Raw genomic sequence first — 20,422 nt, 5'->3', positions numbered from 1 at the left:
CCGCGCGTCGTAGGCGAAACGTAACAGTAGCCAATTCCCTAGCTGTGGCTTAATAACATGAAGCTTATTACAGGTTTCAGAGTCCCATGAATGCTGCCAATAGCTTCTAAGCTTTTCTTCGCAAGAAGGGCTTCAAATCTATGGCAGGGACTGCTACAAACGGGCTAGTGTATTTTGTTACTATTGATGTGGTGGTTTCGTCAGCGAGCCCATTGCCCTCGATGCCTGTGTGCCCAGGGACCCAGCATATTGTGACATGCTGATTAAACATGTGGCACACAAGAGAGAATAAAGGTCATTTAGTACCGGATTTTTACTTTTATGAAATAAACTTAAGGATCTTAGAACACTTCAAGAGTCAGTGTATATGATGGCTTTGGTACCTTCGTATTCCTAATATGTTTGACAGCTGATAGTACTGCATATGCCTCAGCCGTAAAGATACTCATTTCATTGTGCAGAACACCGGATTCAGAAAAAGATGGTCCGAGTGCTGCATAAGGCACACCGGCATTCGAGTTTGATGCGACAGTGCAATACTCCGGGCATGTGTATTTCACCCAGAAGTGCATCTTAGTATGTGCTTATGGGGTACCCTTAGTAACCTGAATAAACAATATGTCACATTTTGTGAGCTGCCACTGCCACAGCGTTAACAGCTTGGCTGGAGGCATGAGACAATGTTCAAGAAGTGGTACACCTACTTTGCTGAGGCTCCGCACACGCATTGAGAAAGGCTCTCTCGTTGCAGGTCGATTGTGAAACAGTGTGGCACTCATCACGTCATTTATGAGTGTTCAAACTTGGCATTTACTTTTAGAAAATACATGAAGCTGTGGAATGTCCTTTGTAGATGGAGTGACCACTCGCTCGCCTCTACGAAGAGGCAAGCTTGGCTTGCCACAGGACTTGTCCTAGCAGCCCCTGTGGCCAAGCGCACGCCTAGATGGTGGACAGGATCCAGCCCCTTTAGGGCACTGGGCATAGCAGACTGATACACTAAAGCACCATAGTCTAATCGTGTACGTACAAGGCTCTTATAGAGGTTCATGAGGCATTCCCCATCACTACCCCACATGGTGTGTGACAAAATTTTAAGAGTGTTCATTGTTTTTAGGCATTTGTTAAGACACTTTATGTGTGGGATGAAAGTAAGCTTTGGGTCTAGTATAATGCCTAAAATTTTGTATTCAGCGCTTACAGGTATGCAGCGTCCATGCACTTCTACGTCAAGATCAGAGTTCAATCCTCGCTTTTATGTAAAAAGAATACAAGAGCTTCTGTTCAGGTTCAGCTTAAGGCCATTTTCACCTGCCCATTTAGACACTCTGTTGAGACCAAGCTGAACCTGTTGCTCACAGACTGCCAGGTTGCACAACCTAAATCCTATCTGTACGTCATCAATGTATACCGAATAAAACATACTGCATGGAATGGATAATTGCAAGGAGTTCATCTTTACAATGAAAAGTGTACAACTAAGTACTCCATCCAGTGGAACCTCACTTTCCTGGATAAAACATCTGGACAGAGCATTGCCAATTCTAACTCGAAATGTAGGGTTAGATAGACAGCTTTCTTTAACGCTCGGCATGCTCCTCCAAATATCCAACTAGGACAGGTCCCGCAACATTCTGAAGCACCACGTCGTGTCGTAGGCATTTTCCATGTCGAGGAATATGGACAAGAAAAACTGCTTATGAACAAAAGCGTTACAGATATTTGCCTCAATGCGTACCACATGGTCAGTTGTTGACCCTTCTCTAAAGCCACACTGATATGGATCCAGCATTTTGCTTGATTCGAGAAAATGTGGGAGACGGCCATTAATAATGTTTTCAAATAGCTTGCACAGGCAACTTGCGAGTGCTATTGGGCGATAGCTTGTCAGTAAAGAAGGGTCCTTTCTCCGCTTCAAAACCAGAACGACAATTGCTTCTTTCCATGTACATGGAAGGTACCCAACAGCCCATATTCCATTAAAGATTGTGAGTAGAGTCATGCGGGTGTCTATGTGGAGGTTTTTGACCATATTGTACATTAGTGTATCAGGTCCCAGAGCATAGCTCTCACAATTTTTTTTAGGCTCTCAACTCGGCAATAGTAAATGGGCCATTGTAGGGTTCGATCTGTCTGCACTTACAATCTAATGGCATGCGTTCTAATTGTTCTTTGTGTTTCAGGAATGACAGTGTATAATTCATGGAGCTGTAGATGTGCTCACAGTGCTCCCCAAGAGCATTAGCCTGGTCTTCCAACCTATTTCCATCTTTATTTACCAGAGGCAAAAGGTGGGATGACTGCCCTTTTAACGTTCTAAGTCCATTCCACACATTTGTTTCCTGTTTATAGGAATCAATTCCAGAGAAACTTCTCCCAACTGGCCCTCTTCGCTTGTCGTCGCATCCTTCGCCCCTGTGTTTAATCTGTTTAATTCGATTAGATTTTCCACATAAAGGTATCGACGAAGTCTACCCCATGCCTCATTTTGTCTCTTTTGTACATCTCTGCAGTCTTCATTCCACCAGGGAACACGTGTCTTACATGATTGGCCTTTTGTTTGTGAAATGAATTTTTCTGCTGCACCTACAATAAAAGCAGTAAAATATGCAACGACAGCATCTATGCTAAAATCGTGTGTAAAGTCCTGTGATAAGGAGGTGGATTCTTTAAAATTATCCCAATCGGCAGAGGCCAGCTTCCATTGAGGGGCATGCAGAGGAAAGTGACATTGCTTTATCAGGCTCAGTATTATAGGAAAATGGTCGCTCCCAGAAGGATTGGGGATAGCATTCCATACTATGACAGCAAAAAGTGTAGAAGATTCAAGCGATAAGTTGATAGTTGAGTAGCTATTGTGACGGAGATTGTAATAGGTTAGTTCTTTTTTATTAAAGAGACATGAGCCAGAGTTTATAAGAAAATTTTTTAGAGGGCGGCCTCTCTCGTCGCACCTGGAGTCTCCCCAAAGAGTGTTGTAAGCGTTGGAGTCTCCCCAAAGAGTGTTGTAAGCGTTGAAATTCCCAGTAAGTACACAGTGCTGTGGAAGCTGGTCAATGAGGCCATAGAAATCTTACCGAGTTTATAATTAGTACTGATATATGAAGAGCACACAGTAACCAGTCTATTAAAAAGAACTGCCTTTACTGATACTGCCTCCAGAGGCGTCTGTAGCAGTAAATGCTGAAAAGCTACAGACTCGTCTATAACTATTGCTACGCCACTGCATGACGCGTTAGCCTCATCACGGTCTTTGCGAAATATGGCACACTACTGTAGAAAGTGCTGTAGAAAGCCCTTTCCAGGCCCCGTCATGCAGAGTTTGTCTCTTTTGGTGCCATCCTGAGACTCGCGCCATTCCTTCAGCACTGGCTACACCATCTGCACAAGAGTTGTGTCCATCACCTTTAGCAAAGCGCTGGACACCCACTCTTGGGAGCAGCGTGTCTGGTGTTCGGAGCAGTGAGACCATTGAGGCCACTAGCCCGGAGGTGTAAAGTCTCTTCTTCTCGAACGGCGGTGCAGTAGAAGGGGTGGATGGACTCACCGTTGGCTCACTGTGTGTGGACAGGACATCCACTGAAGGCTATTGTGGTGCTGCCCCCCCGACACGCCACTTTAGCAAAGCTATTTTTCAACAAGTACGCACCTGCCTGCGTGCTTCCTGAAATTATATATTCTCTTTGATTTTCATTATGAAGATTTCTTTCTTTTCCGTGATGGGCAGGACCATGAGTAGGCAGCGAGCTCCACATCACATTTGACACAATGTAGGGTGTTTTCGCAAGATTCAGTTGGATGTTCATGCACATTGCATTAGCACGTGACAGTCGGCCGTGGCAGTTCTGTGAACTATGGCCAAATCTCTCGCATTTAAAGCATCTGAGAGGGTTGGAAATATATGGCTTGACCCGGTACATAGCTTGCTTCGATGGTCTCGGGCAACACACTTGAACCGAATGTGAGGATAAGGTGTTTGGTTTGAATTTCCTTGTTACCACGCCTAATTTTTATTCATTTTACATTTATGACATTCTGGTCACTCGAGCCTTCTATTAATTCGGTCTCAGTCAGTTCCATCAAGACGTCATCTGAGATGACACCACGGGTGGTGTCCATTGTGCGGTGCAGGGTTATAATGACTGGCACGTTTCCAAATGCTACTAGATTCTTTAGTTTCTCGTGGTGTTGCTTATAGCGGAGCTCCAAGAGGAGGTCACCGCTGGCAAACTTCATAGCTTTATAGACTGTGCCAATGGTCTATTTCATGCACTTTGCAATCAGAAAAGGAGAGATGATTCTCACTGTTCTTTCTAGTTTCTCACTATGGACTACACGGTAGCGTAAAAAGTTCTGTTAGTTTGCCAAAAAATTTGAATCCATACTTCTTCAGTGTGCCCCCTCTTCTGAGGGGCGATCAGGAAGCACAGAGAAAGATAAAGCCATAAGAATTTCTGTTTAGGCAGCAACGCCACCCACCCACCATGCAGCCCTACAAGGGGACATTGCTGTGAAACACAGAACACAGGACACAACTTGTGAAAGGCAGGCCTTGCAAGCGCCAGTTATACGACACTACTATAACCCAATATGATACAACCTAGTTTGATTATGTCACACAAGGTTAACCCTTGCTGCCCAGAAATTTGGAAGGGATAAGAAGTGAAAAACAGACAGGAACAATGGTAAAAAAAGAGAGAAAGATCAAGACTGAAGAGGAGGACCGGAAAAGGCGACTGCCGATTTCCTCCAGATAGGTCAGTCTGGAGGTGCTGTCTATGTGAAGTAGAGGCCAAAGAGGTGTGTTGCCTCCGCCGGGGGGCCTTAAGGGTGAGAACACCCGCCATCGGCTCAAACCCCAGGACCCCCTTTTTGCCCACAGTTACGCTACGCAAAGCTACACATGAGAGGGGCCAACGCTCGTGTGCTCAGGTACGTGGTGGTGCAACTCACCAAACACCCGCTGATGCAGATGCCCCTGCAGGGGGTTTTTATATGGGATCCTATATGTTTCATATTGGATTATTAGATATGGGAGTTATGAGGCATATGGATACTTCAATTGGGAATAACTATGAATAAGGAAAAAAAACTACATCGTACCTGGAAATAAAGACAAGCTTGTCTACCACCACAAATGTTTTATATTTCAAATCGATATACCTACAGAGACTTGGTGGTAAAACAGAAATTCTAATCTTAAAATAATTATTTTGATTCTTTTGTGGATGTCATTCCCATTCCCAAAGGAGAAGGCAGAAAATTAAAATATAAAATTTTTAAAAAGCATATTGAATAATTGGGACAGAGGTTTTAGGCAATGCCCAATATTGTTATTCATGTTTAAAAATTTATTTTCACTAATATTTATTTATTTTTTATTGTCTGGCCCTCAACAATGCTAATGCTCGTCCAGCCCTCTGGCCAAAAAGTTTGGAGACCCTGCATTATACCAGTGACACAAGTTGGCAGAGACCCAGGAAAGTGCATGAAGTATCCTAAGAATGATAATTGCATTAAAAAAACTACACATAAATCCTTTTGTAGTTACCATTACCAATACCTTTCAACATAAGCTGAATCACACAGAGTCCCCCCCCCATCATTTTTTCTTTTGCTTGCTGTATGCTTCATTTTGCTAATGCGCGGCTACAATATCAAGTCCTTATGCCACCTCTTAACCCTTACATTGTTGTTTTATGAATGTTAAACATATTGTGCACATACAGATTTTTTTTTCTTTTTCATACAACCTGTACAGAGGCATCGCAATTCCTTCCGTGACTATTATTAGTAAATGTTATCACATGCGAAAAATAGAAGGACCTAACCCGGATCTAAGAAAATGAGAGCCGCATCATGATACCTTTCTGGTTCCACTTATCATTCCATGTAGCTATTCAATATGTGAATCTATTTTTCACAACCATAAAGCTGATACTGCATATGTTAAAGGGCCACTAAAGGCAAATATTGTGAAGCTAAAGTGATGGATTGGTGCTCTAAAATTTTTAAGACGTGAATACTATCACGAACACAGCCTTAATAACTGAGAAATCGAGGTAAATGTAGGACATGATTAGGGACTCCCCCGGGACATTCAAGTACTTGCCCGATGACGAAAGCACTCCTCAGTTAAAGGAACCCTGAAACGATTTTGACGATTTTGCACAAACGTGCTGAGTCGTTTGGGTAGGTCCCTCTGATCATTAATTGATGGATTTAAGTGCACCACGTAAAGCCTGTAATTTATTATAAGGTTTTAAAGATGTACATCGCTACCGATCGCAGAAAGCCACTCGGCTGAATTTTCAGCTGCCCCTGACCATTTGACGCAAGTTGCCCTAATGACGCTAGTAGGGCGAGGTGTCCGATTGGCTGCCCAGGGCGCATCATCAAATAATTTTTTCAACTTTATGGTCAACAAATGTTGTTTGTAATAGGTGGAATGTTAGTTAATTTGTTTCTATAAAAAGCAAGTAACAGAAACAGAATGCACACGATCAAATTCTCACTACACTTAAGCACTTCCGGCATCCAGCATCGTCTGCTTGTGTTACAGCATGCTCTGTATTGATGGGAGCTCCGTGGTCAGTGTTGATCTCAATCTTTCTTTTTGCAAGCACAATGGTTTGCCCTTGTTATGTTGTGGGCCACAAACATAGCGACTGGCAATGTCAAGCTGCGACATCGCGTCCCTCTGCAAGGCGCCAGACGAGCGGAGTGGCTGCAGTGCATCGCACTATCACTATCCGATTGGCACCAGGATTTGCGCGTTTGCGGCCATCACTTTACGCCAGAAGATTACTACCACAGTAGTGTTTCGCATGTCTGGTATTCAGGTGAATGCAAGCGCAAGCAGACTGGGCCTGGCTGTTTGACCCTGCCGTTTCACGGGATGAGCAGAGGCGTAAACGTGAATGGTCTGCACGGTGCAGCCACCTGGTGGCACAGGGCTAAACATAGTAGCAGCAACGAAGCGTATTCTTTGCAGCTGGTGTAAATTTTTCACAGGAGTGTAATCGTGAACTGGTTTTTGTAAATGTTTAAAATGTTTTGCACCTGGTTAGAGCAATATTAGCTCTATCTTTGGCTGGTTAAGCTCTACGCCACCAGGTGGCTGGACCGTGCAGATTGAGCTAAAGCCCCTCAGTCTCCAAAAGTAATGCCAACCACTTCCCTCCTCCTCCGCTCCTCTGCCACAGCGACAGTGGTGCTGCCTATGCTGGCACTGCCGTAGCAGATGACGGCTAATGCGCTACCAGAGGAAATCCGCGGAAAAGTTCGTTCGAGCCCTGAAGAGCAGTCTTTGAGGCGAGGTTTTGCTTCGTCAGTTGGTGACTTGCCTTAATAATGTTGTGTTGGAAATGTGCAAAAAAAATAGAGAAAAGTACCATTATCTAAGATGCAAAGTGCCCGCATGTTGAGAGTTCGTGGTGCTAAAACATGATGCATGCACATGGTGTGGTCAAACACGCCCGCAATTACCTCAGTTTCAGGTTTTGACTGCAAGAAAGTATGTGTACGCGGTTTCGTAGGTTCATTTACATACCTGCAGGATACTTTTGTTCGGCGGCGTGTGAGATTCCAACTGTCTGGGGCCAGCAATGCTTAGCAACAGGGCTGCTTCTGTTCCGCGCCTTTTACAGATGTGTGTAGCTCATGCATGGGTTGTGGCGGTCATGAGCAACATTTTCACACGTAGACAGTATTGATAATTTCAATAATGTACCAGCCCATGAAATCATTATTTATTTATTTATTTATTTATTTATTTATTATAGGGCAAGTAATGGAATTTGATAGCAAGAACAAACTTGTTCGGACAACTGGACGGAGGTTCCGAAAACGTAACACTTTTGTTGAAGTGCTCATTTTGTATCTGTATACTACGTACGTCTGTATCCTTTTGCAGGGAAGCAGTGTTGCTTTAACTGGAACACTCAGGGCACACAAGACACAGAAAAAAACTTATTCTTGGGTTTTACGTGCCAAAACCACAATTTGATTATAGGTACGCCATAATGGAGGACTCCGAATTAATTTTCACCAGCTGGGGTTCTTTAACGTGCCCCAATGGATGGGACACTGGCATCTTTTCCTATCACCCCCATCTAAATGCGGCTGCCACAGCCGAGATTTGATCCCACGACCTCCCACGATCACTCAGTCTGCGCTTACTTTCGTCGCACTAGGCCAGCAATGGCAGTCGGAGTGTGCTGGAAAGAAAATATACAAAAGCGCGAAGCATGCTTCCACATGACACAGATTGGCCAATGGGAGAGCTGAGGAGGCTAGGGTGACAGGAGGAGTGGAGGAGGAAACACCGAGAAGAGAGGGGTGGCAGAAAGATGTAAGAATGGCACTACTTTTGGAAAATTGAGAGGCTTTAGACTGATTAGGCAGCTCACGTACGTCAATGCTAACGCTCTTTCATCAGCTTGAGTTTATGCTTCCACCCATCCATTGAAACGCACAGCTTGCCTGTGGTTACCGGAATACCGGACACGCTTGGCACTGCAAGAGAATGATCACAATGCACACTGCATCGATAGCTCTCGCTTGGGGTCGACTGCCAAGCAGCTGGCGGAGAGGTTGAAGAAGCTTTGCACACTCACTCCTAGACAATCGGAAGTAGACGGCATGATGTGCCATCATGATGCAGAGTCAGTGGAGGCAGAGCTTAGCCCCTATCACTCAGCGAACGAGTTGAGGAGAAAATGCATGGCTATGGAGGAGGGTAACTTGTGATCGTCCATAGCTCTCTTAATATGAGACACTTCAAAGAAAATGTGGTACGAATGCTTAACTTTAGCTGCATCCTACGCATCTACAATGCTTGTCCAAACCGTTTTAGGGGCCCTTTAAATTTTGTCACTAGTAGTCAACTACTCATTGCAAAAAACACCCTTGTATGGTATTATAAGACGAAACAAAATGCTACTTGCCTACCTCGATTTCGTTTTTAGAAAGAGAGAGAACTCATAGAAATTACCCTTGACAACGACACGAGTGGTCGAAAGGCTTCGTTTTCGCTCGACTCTGCACCACTTACACTTTCGCGTTTCAATAGTTTTGTTATTGCGTAGTGCTGCACTAGTTTTGCTCACTCGCGAAACTCACAAACTGCAAGCAGCAGAGAACTCCACTTCCATGCAATGTTGTAGGATGCCCGAACAGTCCCCGCCATTTGACCAAAAGCAGCTGCAGTGGCGAATCCACTGCTCTGTCTTGGCTCGGTACCGCTGTCTGTCGGGCGTCATTTTAGTCACCGACGGCAGCAAAGGGTGGTGACAGCGCATGCAACGTCACCACTCCCCTAGCTGCGTGATGGGAGAGTTGAATTTCAAAAGAGGTATTTGACCCTTCAGATGCAATTTTCTAGCAAACTAAGTATTTTCTTGGCACAAAAAAGGCATTGCAAGGCTCCTGGAATGGTAGTTAAACAATCCAGGTCAACTTAGTATTTGCCTTTGGTGTCCCTTTAAGTTTCTCTGTGGCCTATGCCCATGTGTCAAAGCCTCCGTGGGCATCAGGGTGTGTTTCCTTTAGAAACGTAAACACTAAAAGTTTTGTTTACTCAGTGTCAAGCCCCTAACTTCCCGATTCCGAGGCAAACACAACTGACTGAGCCACAATGGCGTGGATAGCTGCACGTGCTAAGAGCAATTGCCCTATCACAGGGATGGAAGCAGCCAAGGAAGCGTTGGAGCAGCTCTGGGAGCAGCAAATTTGGCACATTAGAGCAGGCTTGGAGCAGGCATTGTTTGTTTTAGAGCAGAAGATGCACGTTTTGGATCATGCTAGGTAAGGTTCAATATGGGTGAAATACAGACAAATCAAGAAAATATGTTTTTAAGGCGAAAACCTTCAGTGGCTCGTTGCAATGGCTCATACCTAAAGAAAAGGCGACGTGTAGTTAAGTGGTACAAAAAATATCATCAGCAGCAATGGCTCATACCCCCGTAAGCAAGCAAAAAATGCAGTGGCACGTACCCCCTGAAGGCAGAGGCTACAAGCACTCAGCAAAGTGAAGCGAGCAGTGCATACAAGCATTGAAATCGCCCATACAACACACAGAACAGCACACGTTTCAATAAAGAACAATCTCAAAACAAGCGTCCGAACTATCAATAAAGCAGTACATACCCCCTTCGGGAGTACGCTGTAACCAAGGATGCTCGCCAAGTGAAAAACAAGTTGAGACGTGCAAAGCGGCCGGATCAAGGCATGCTGCTTTCCTCTGCCGAGAGGATGCAACGTAAAGTCAAAGAGAAACATAGTTGGCGTGAATCTAACCCAACTATATGAGCGCGCAAAACCACAGCTAAGCGTCAAAAACGAGGCAAAGCCGAACTGCGAAAGCCGCAACGCAACGATGCAAGACGGCAAGGTAGAGAGCAGGCCGAAGCTCGCAGACAGCGGCTTGCCACACATTTACTGCACACTGCGGCTCGTTATGTCTTGCAAGAAGCCTGACTCCTCCAATCGTATAACTTAATGCATTACCAAGTGTGCAGCAGGTTTTCACCTTCACGCATTACAGGGGTGTAACATGCTGCTGAATTTTTTATTTGACTTTGTAAAACAATTAGTTCTGTGGGAGCCTCAAGGTGGAAGAAAGTTCACTAAAGGAAAAAAGCATGATACACACGACAAAGGAAACCGATTAGCGTACCTTGCAATCCACTATTAAGTTACATACCGGAAGTGCCAACTAAATGTGGCCAAGAAAAGAAAAATAACCAATGGATTTTTGAGAACAGCACCATTGTATGTTGACAGGCTTTTGTTAATGCTAGTCAAGAGATTTTTATTTGTTGTGCACAAACTAATATTTAGTTTAATTACTTAACATTAATTACCTCATTAAATGGATAAGGATATTGGATAATGCAAATCCTAGGTTGCTTTAAACTCGGCTATTGCTCATGTTTCAACATCGACCGCAACTTTTTCAATGACATCTCATCAATTAGGTAAGTTATAAACTTAGCTAATTAGGCATAGTCATGCACAATTAACAAGAAATATTGACTTTGACAACCACGAACAACACCCATGAACAAGCAGTGAATGCCATTCGCATAATTCCCTCAGTTATTTTTTTTTATTCTTGGTGGCATTCGGTTGGCATTGCAGAGTAGCACAGAATAAATGTGAAGTTAATTTGTTGGCCAATGCATGTTTGCTAGTATTCCACATAACTTGGCAAGAAGAAAGGAAACTTGACATTTATGAAAATAATACAGAGAAAAACAGTGTTCAGTGGCTTTCCAATCAGCGCCGCCGACCAATATTTTGGTCAAGCTCGATTATTAGGACTGCCCCAAAAGTCAATGTAAAATGGCGACTGATATTTAGAATGCGAAACAATGGTTGCCTAAAATTTTCGGACTCGATCTGCACAAGTCGCATTGTAAAAAATCATTGCTGTGAACTCGATTTGTGCCGTTCTCATATCCTCCAACCCTTTACGAATGCCATTAGGCTGCTACGGTAGACTAAAACTGAAACTTCATATCCACAGTTTGCATTTTGAAGCCACAAGACTGATTTTGCCTGGCGAAGTTGTGCAGAATGCAGAGTACCCGCAGTGCAAATTGAAGTGATGGTTACGGTTGGCATTGGATATTTCTGCTCAAGAGGTTTCACACGCACATGCGAAATATACTTTAACGTTACACACACGGTGTTCACCATTAGTCAACACAGATTTACCAATAGGGCGTGCAAGCGAGCTTAAAGTGTATAACGACAGACCTTACGAGTTCTTCATTCAACTGGGAGTGCGGCTTTTTTTCCCAACTACCCCATAAAAAAAGTGCCAGTTCAAATAATCTTTAGCTGGTCTACATATTACGTAAATGCGTAAGGCATTAAAACATTCGAACTATCAGACAGTTTGGGATATCATCGGCCTTAGTGAGGTTAGAAGAACTGGTGAGGCTTATACGTTGCTGAATAACAGCCATGTCCTCTGCTATAGAGGTCTGCCAGATAAGAAGGAATACAGAGTAGGATTCTTAATCCATCAGGACGTAGCGGGCAAAATTGACTAATTCTACAGCATTAATGAGAGGGTAGCCGTAGTCGTAACCAAACTTAATAAGAAGTATAGATTAAAGGTAGTACAAGCCTACGCTCCACATCCAGCCACGACGATGAGGAAGTAGGTCAGCTTTATGAAGATGTTGAATTATCGATCAGAAAAGTGCAAACTCTATATACAGAAGTAATGGGCGACTTCAATGCAAAAGTGGGGAAAAAGCAGGCAGGTGAACAGGCAATTGGCAACTACAGCGCTGATTCTAGGTACGCTAGAGGAGAGATGCTGGTAGAATTCGCAGAAAGCAATAAGCTTCGAATAATGAACACCTTCTTTACGAAGCGTAGCAACAGGAAGTGGACCTGGAAAAGCCCTAATGGTGAAACAAGAAATGAAATTTATTTCATACTTTCTGCCAATTCCAGCATAGTGCAGGATGTAGAAGTGATAGGTAGGGTAAAGTGCAGTGATCGTAGGCTAGCGAGGGCTAGGATTCACCTCAATTTAAAGAGAGAAAGAGTAAAATTGTTCAAGAAGAAACAATCAAACTAGAGGCAGTAAGGGTAAAAGCAGACAAATTCAGGCTGGTACTTGCAAACGAATAGTATGCAGCCTTAGAACAGAGAGATGAAGATGACATGGAGGGAATGAATGAAACTGTAACTAGGCTCGCTTCAGAGGCAGCAATTGGAGTGGGAGGCAAGGCACCAAGGCAACCAGCAGGCAAGTTCTCCCAAATAAAGGAATGATAAAGAATGAAAGTGTCCAACTCGAGAGATAAGGTAGAATTCACGGAACTGTCAAAACTGATCAACAAGGCGAAAATAAGTGATATTCGAAATTATAACGCGAGAAACACTGAGGAAGCCGTAAAAAATGGTCGCAGCGTGAAATCAGTGAGAAGCAAACTTGTCATAGGACAAACCAAATGTATGCACTGAAAGATAAGCAGGGTAAGATCATCAGCAATCTCGAAGGTATAATAAATGAAGCGGAAGAATTCTATACTGACCTGTACAGTACCCAGAGGACTCAGGAGAACTCCATTCGAGACAATAATGAACAGGATACAGAAACTCCTCCTATAACTAGAGATGAGGTCAGAAGGGCCTTGCAAGACATGAAATGGGGAAAAGTGGCAGAAGATGGAATAACGGTCGATTTAACCAAAGATGGAGGAGACATAATGCTTGAAAAACTTGCAGCTCTCTATACGAAATGTCTAGGTCCCAGAAAACTGAAAGAATGCAAACATTATACTAATCCACAAAAAGGGAGACATTAAAGAACAGAAAAATTATAGGCCTATTAGCTTACTCCCAGTATTATATAAAATATTTACCAAAATAATCTCCAATAGGATAAGGGCAACACTGAACTTTAATCAACCAAGGGAACAGGCGAGCTTCAGGAAAGGATCCTGTACAATGGATCACATCCATGTCATTAATCAGGTTATTGAGAAATCTGCAGAGTACAATAGGCCTCTCTATATGGCTTTCATAGATTACGAAAAAACATTTGATTCACTAGAGATACCAGCAGCCATAGAGGCATTGCGTAATCAAGGAGTACAGACCGCTTACGTAAATACCTTCGAAAATATCTACAGAGATTCCACAGCCACCTTAATTCTACACAAGTAGGAACATACATATAAAGAAAGGAGTCAGACAATGAGACACAATCTCTCCAATGCTATTCACTGCGTGCTTGGAAGTATTCAAGCTATTAAACTGGGAAAGTTTAGGAGTAAGGATTGACAGCGAATACCTCGGCAACCTTCGGTTTGCCGATGACATTGTTCTATTCAGCAACACTGCAGACGAGTTACAACAAATTATCGAGAACTTTAACAGAGAGAGTTTAAGAGTGGGGCTGAAGATTAATATGCAGAAGACAAAGATAATGATGTATAACCTGGCAAGGGAACAAGAATTTGGGATCGCCAGTCAGCCTCTAGAGTATGTTTACCTAGGTGAACTAATCACAGGGAACCCTGACCATGAGAAGGAAATTCACAGAAGAATAAAAATGGGTTGGATCGCATATGGCAGACATTGTGAGCTCCTGACTGGAAGCTTAAGGCTCAACCAGACGTACGCGTTCCAATGCGCCCGCACGCGCCGCACCACGCCTGGGCGCGTACGGCGTCAGGCGCGGAGGCTGTTTCGCGTGTCGGCGCGCGGCGGCGTGGAGACCTACAACCGCTAGAATTTTTGCGCCCACGCCGGAAGCTGCCGCTCGCGTCAGTAGCATGACACACCTCACATGACCACGGCAAGCCAACGTCACTTCCGGAACGACTCTTCGCGCGACGTTCAGGCAAGCTTGCGGGAAACATGGCGGCGGTCCCGGCTGCCCGCTTCGAATTGAATTTGGCGTTGCTTTTGTAAAATGCACTTCGTTCGTAGCAAATGACTGTGTAAACGGCTTTCGCTTAGTCTCAGGCCGCTTCGACGACAGAGTATTATGGATAACCTCGTGGTGTTTTCGAGATCGCTTCTCGTTTCGAACGAGTCGAAGCCTAACGAAAGAAACGTTCGAGATGTCAACGCCACCTGTCGCTAATGGCGCGAAATAGCCGCAACAACGGCATATGGCCTCTGAGATTCGAAGATATCGCCGGTCAACTAAAATTGTAGAAAACGTGCGCTGCTTAGCGTACGCTATATTATAGCGTATAGCGTACGCTGTAGTTGCTGACGCTAAACTAAAGCTGTCTAATATGTAACACATTGCTTAACGAGGCCGTTAAGCGAAGGCTAGACTGCCTTGAACATGGCAAGCTAGCAACACTGCGCCGCCGCGATGAGACGCGCGGCTACGCGCGGCAACTCGTGCATCATTTGGGTGCGCGCCCTCTTCCTCCGTCGGGCGCCACGCGACGTCGAGTCAGCGCGGCGTGTGCGGACGCATTGGAACGCGTACGTCTGGTTGAGCCTTTACCGTTATCATTGGAAAGGAAAATATACAATCAGTGCATTTTACTGGTGCTGACATATGGGGCAGAGACTTGGAGACTGACAAAGAAGCTTGAGAAAAAGTTACAGACCATGCATAGAGCGATAAAACGAAGTATGCTAGGCATAACTTCAAAAAAAACAGAAAGAGCGGTTTGAATCAGAGAGCAAACGGGTATAGACGATATTCTAATAGACATTAAGAGAAAAAAATGGAGCTGGGCAGGTCATGTAATGCGCAGCTTAGATAACCATTGGACCATTAGGGTGACAGAATGGGTACCAAGATAAGGGTAGCACAGTAGAGGACAACAGAAGACTAGGTGGTGCGACGAAATTAGGAAATTTGTGTGTGCTAGTTGGAATCGGCTGGCGCAGAACAGGGGTAATTGGAGATCGCTGGAAGAGGCCTTCGTCTTGCAGTGGACATAAAATAGGCTCATTATGATGATGATGATGATGATGATGATGATGATGATGAACACATTGTATAGCACACAGTATTTTCCTTTTCCAGCATAACACATAAGTTTGTCTTTTAGGGCTGTGGCTGTGTGATTGCCACTGAACAGGTACACCCCACAAAATTTAGCAACTTCATTCAAAGTTAGTGTTTGGCACAAGTTGGTACAATTGGCACAGCATCATACATCATACAGCCATGGCCAACATTGCTGTGGCATTAACTGCTTTGTCGAGTAAATGATTTATGGATGTCAAAGGTTTTTAAGAACATAACATAAACTTGGAAATAGTGCGGCAGCACTTTTGCAACCATGGTCTCAAACTTTTTGGTAATAAGTGCAGCTTCAGTGAGCCAGCACTTGCCAACATTTTGTGCCCATGTTGGGAGTGTCATGTTCTGCCCTTTACGCGACCGAATTTTTTTTCTTTTAAAGACATCTTTCTTCACAAGAACCAGCATTTGCAAATTCTTGAACCACACTCTGCCCATGATCTGGTTATATTGCACCATGCAGCACCACCAAAAAACTGCAGTTCTGTGCTAAATATCACATAGCAAGAAGGAAGGTATCAAGAGACTTGCCATCTTGCTGACTCTAGTTAAAAAGCCTAGAAGGTTTCCATAATCTTGTGCAGTACTGAATCGCAGTATTTGTTCACTGCTTTCAGAACTGAATTGTAAGTAACCAGCAGTTTGGCTTCTCAAGCACAGGTCTTCCACACAAAACAATAACAGTGCTTGATCCAAGCATGGCTACCAGCAAATATTTCTTCTTGGTGCCATCAAAAATTTCATTTGCTTCGCAATAGGTTCTGACTTTACAAGGTAGGACCTTTGTCTTCATCAAACTCTAGCAGCCTGTCGCTCATGATTGTCCACGGGTCTGCTGCATTGTCTAGGCCTGGAAGTGAATCTTCCTCAAATGGAGTTTTCTTCACCACTGTAACCAGGTAAAGTCGCATAGCCATTCTGCTAGCAGAGCTAGCAGGCACTGACCAGCAAAACACAGATATTGATTGCACGCACATAATGCTACAGGAAAAAAAAAAGGCAGAGGCGGAGTAAGAAAAGTGAGTGAAACATGCACAGAAAGGTAGCCGCAAGCAGATGACAGTAGTTTGCAGAAGTCAGTGTTTTCTCATCATCTTTCTCTTTTGTTTTTTGACCACTGGCGCACCAATTATAGAACTTTTGACAAATTGACTTCTTCAGGCACTTCATCTACAACTGTGCATGCCAAAATAACACCTCAACATCAGAATTACTAACGAAAATAATTACATTTAAAATGTGTTTCGTAAACACTAGAACACTCCTAATTCAACTAAGGCTGGAAAATTAATAAATATGCACAAATTGCATGGCACAAAAGAGTTGGAACACATTTTTGGTGTTTGGCCAATGCACTAGTGTGTAGCCACGTAGCAGGTACTCTTTTGTTCCTTGCACGTGATAGGAATGCGCCAAGCAAATTTCTCAAGCAGTTTGGCATTTTCAACGTACACTGCATGGGAAATATATGATGGCATTTCTACAGTTTAAATATTTTTTATAGATAAGGTGTATGGATGCAACAAATCACCCCTAAATATTCAAGTTCATAGTTGATTCTGCTGTGGCTTGTTTTCAATGACACTGAAGGTACAAGAAACATGCTACAACTATATTTCAATACACAAAATAATTGGCATTTAAAGGGGTTAAGAGAATAAGTTTTTGTAGTACTACATGCAGCTGTTTACTTTGACAAAGACAAGTACAATTGTAAAAGGGTTCCAAAGACATCTCTTGTTCACCTGTTGTTGGTCACTCTTATAATACCTGCAACATACCGATATCATGTGAAGTAATACCGCTACATCAAGGTATACATTCGGTCAATAGAAAGCATGTGTGGGCTGCGTTTACATCACTCATCCTACTGGATACATGGCATGTGATTGGCAACTAAAGAAAGAAGAATTCAGAAGTAGTGCAACAGCCATTTTTGCTCCATAACAACAAATGAAATTAGATTTCAATACCCAATGTCTCTTTCTGATCTAAATGTTGACAAGCAAATGAGAGAAGGAAGCAACTCACAACTACAGTGTCGGCCTTTTCTGCACCAGCAATTGGAAATACAACCAGCTTTGCAGAATTGATCACTGGAAAAGTCAAAGTCACTCTGCATGGAGGAGGCTTTGGAGAATCTGTGATGTCAGCCACCCATTTGGTTTTCTCCTAGAAAAAAAAAATGTAGGCATTCAATTATTGATTAAAGTAAAAGCTTCAACAAGCCTTTAAGCAAAACAATATTCCATATTGCTATGGCATTACAATATGATATTAGGAACTTTTAATTTTTAAAAAATAAACATATTTCTTTAAAAATAAATTATGGGATTGTACGTGCTAAAACCATGATCCGATTATGAGGCACACTGTAGAGGGGGACTCCGGAAATTCGGGCCACCTGGGGTTCTTTAATGTGCACCAAAATATAAGTACACGGGTGCTTTCACATTTTGCCCCCATCGAAATTCAGCCGCTGTGGCCGGGATACACATTTTTTGAAAGTATATAGATCTGACCCCATAGAATACACTCAAATTTTATATGAGAAAGCACACATACATACTACAGAGGAATCTTTGAATATTTGATGTTTAATGGCGCAGGGGCCAGGTATGACCAAAGAGCGCCAAGAGGAATCTTTATGAATTAGCCAATCAACTAGATGGGAAGGGGGGGGGGGGGGGTAAAAATACAGCTTTAAGCACCGAGCGCTTTTTTGAGGCCAGGCAAAATGATGCGAGTGTCATCACGTACTATATCATACACCTACCTACGCTAGCTTTGGAAACTCATAATTATCAAATGCAGCCGAAATCACTTGGGCGCAGAAATTAAAGTTTTAAATACCTCGGGGCGCCGAGCACAGAATTCGAATTCAATGAAGGCAATACGTGCAAACCCCAATTTACAGCATCATACACGAAGTTAAGAAATTTTACCTTTAGAGAAAAGAAAGTCTACAACTGCGACGAAAACAGCTTTCTATGGAAAAATACAGCCACCCACCTCAAGCAACTTGTGCCCAGGGAACAGGGAACAAGTATGCCCATCTGGGCCCATTCCCAACAGCAGCAAGTCAAACTCAGGGACACTCTTAAAGTATACTTTCAACTTTTCGGAGTAGTCTTTGGCCGCCTCAGGGGCTGTAAAAATAGCAAAGAGCAATTACAACAACGGACAAAACTAGAGACGACTGAGCGGATTGAACTGACGGCCTCACGCGGCAGCGATGTGTTGACGATCACAAATTGTTCCCTTTTCAAACACAGCTTTGGCACAAGCTGTGCGTTGTAGCTGCCGAAAGTGTTCTCGGTATTTTCAAGCGGAACAAGCCTCTCGTCGCAAAAGAAAAACCGCCATTTCTGCCAATCCGTCTTGACACCTGGAAGTACTTGCGTGAGCATGCCAGCCATGCTCCCACCTGAAAAATAGAAATGACACATGGACTGCACAATTAACACGGTCCGCGCGCGCTGCTTACGAGTTTATTGAAACTGGGTGACACTTACCGGAGACACCGACTTTAAGGAATTCATTTCCTGACGAAACGAAAGTATCAGCAACCTGTTGAATCAAAACTTTGAGACGGCAAAGCAGATCTGCTTTGTCTGTCGCTACAGTAACTTTTAGCGTCATGAGGATCGGCGCCTTACGTTTACGGCTGTCAGCGATTAATATTTAAAAAAGAACGACATACAAGGAAGAACGCCCCTAGCAACTTCTATCACGCCGAGGTCAACAAGGAAACGGACAGATCGCCAAGGCAGACCGGCGGACGACAAACCGGGCACACCGACATGTGGTCATGTGGTTGCCACAGAAACACGCACAGAAACAATAAAAACGGTCAGCGTGATTTGCTGTTGCCAGATGACTGAATGCATATCTCCAAATTTAACCTACGTCCCGAAACTACACTAGTGGCGCGAGCAAGAGGGAGGGACAATGCGCCGGCTGAAGCAAATGCCAGTAGCCGCCGTCGATGGCGCTGCTGTGCTTTTTTCTAGCTGCTGGCGCGCGGTCGAACCGGCTCAGGCACGCTCTGCGGCTGTTTGCTCCGTGTGTTTTCCGAGCCGTGTTACGTTCAACGTGGCCATGCTTGTGAAAAACACTGGATGATTTGAAAAAAGAAGGCGTATCCCTGCATCTACTGCAGCACAGGAGGTTCGATGCCAAAAAGAAAGACGGACACCCATTTATACGCTCCGGGCTGCCACAGCGATTATCAGGGCGCTCCGAAAGCGTCATTGTTCGCCGCACCAACGGAAAATGAACTTGGGAAGAAATGGGAGAGCGCAATCTGCGAACAGCAGACAAGCAACTCACTGAATCTTCAGCGGTATTTCATTAAAACTTCTTTCTGGGCGAGTTGGTGCATACTTGACATAAGAATTCCGTGCTTGTGTCTCGTCCTTGTTACTTTGTGGTTGCATGTGTTTGCGTTGTTACAATTTTTTATGTTCAGTGGTATGTGAGCGCCACTTTGAGCCTCGATACATTTGGAGGGATTACGTCCGCATCATCAATAGCACCGAAGTGCGACTTCCACGTGGGAAGCTGTCGCTGGCGCCTGGCGCGGTGCCTACCCTTCTGGCCGACTGTACGTCCTACCTTTCTGTCGCACCTGTTGAAGAGAGGCCAGCCGTAGAAAGTGCACCGATGGTAAGCACGAAGCCACGTAAGAGCGCACGGACCGCACAAAATGAAGAAAGAGCGGGAGATTGTCAGCTCCGCCAACCACTTCGCGAGATCCTGGTCGAGACTGCGTAAGATGAAAACGGACAGTTTGCGGAGAATGAACCATTCGCAATTAGCTCGCTCCAAGTAGTGAATGTTGCCTCAAGCTCTGGTGCCACTTTAACTGTGGCAACGACTCAACCGTAGTTT

General features: G+C 44.1%; 1 protein-coding gene across 4 annotated transcripts in view; it reads right to left on the bottom strand.

The window, feature by feature from the left end:
- Pgls (6-phosphogluconolactonase) overlaps nucleotides 1-19,411 on the bottom strand; it is a 58,913-nt gene extending 39,502 nt beyond the window's left edge. Inside the window, exons 1-5 of one of the 4 annotated variants that reach the window (XM_075699720.1) lie at nucleotides 19,045-19,389; nucleotides 18,756-18,956; nucleotides 18,542-18,678; nucleotides 17,561-17,701; nucleotides 9,294-9,323 (exon numbers count right to left, since the gene is read on the bottom strand). In XM_075699720.1, coding sequence (XP_075555835.1) covers nucleotides 9,309-9,323; nucleotides 17,561-17,701; nucleotides 18,542-18,678; nucleotides 18,756-18,956; nucleotides 19,045-19,171 — 621 coding nt within the window. In that variant the 5' untranslated portion in view covers nucleotides 19,172-19,389 and the 3' untranslated portion in view covers nucleotides 9,294-9,308. Of the gene's footprint in view, nucleotides 1-9,293; nucleotides 9,324-10,078; nucleotides 10,244-17,560; nucleotides 17,702-18,541; nucleotides 18,679-18,755; nucleotides 18,957-19,044 lie in introns of those variants that run through there. The other 3 variants (XM_075699704.1, XM_075699697.1, XM_075699713.1) reach the window with 3 other exon arrangements.
- Nucleotides 19,412-20,422: the final 1,011 nt, after the last annotated feature.

Source organism: Dermacentor variabilis, chromosome 1, assembly GCF_050947875.1.
Source record: "Dermacentor variabilis isolate Ectoservices chromosome 1, ASM5094787v1, whole genome shotgun sequence".
NCBI classification, from domain to species: domain Eukaryota; kingdom Metazoa; phylum Arthropoda; class Arachnida; order Ixodida; family Ixodidae; genus Dermacentor; species Dermacentor variabilis.
Note: the sequence above shows the minus strand (reverse complement) of the source record. Positions and strands in the feature narration are given on the sequence as shown.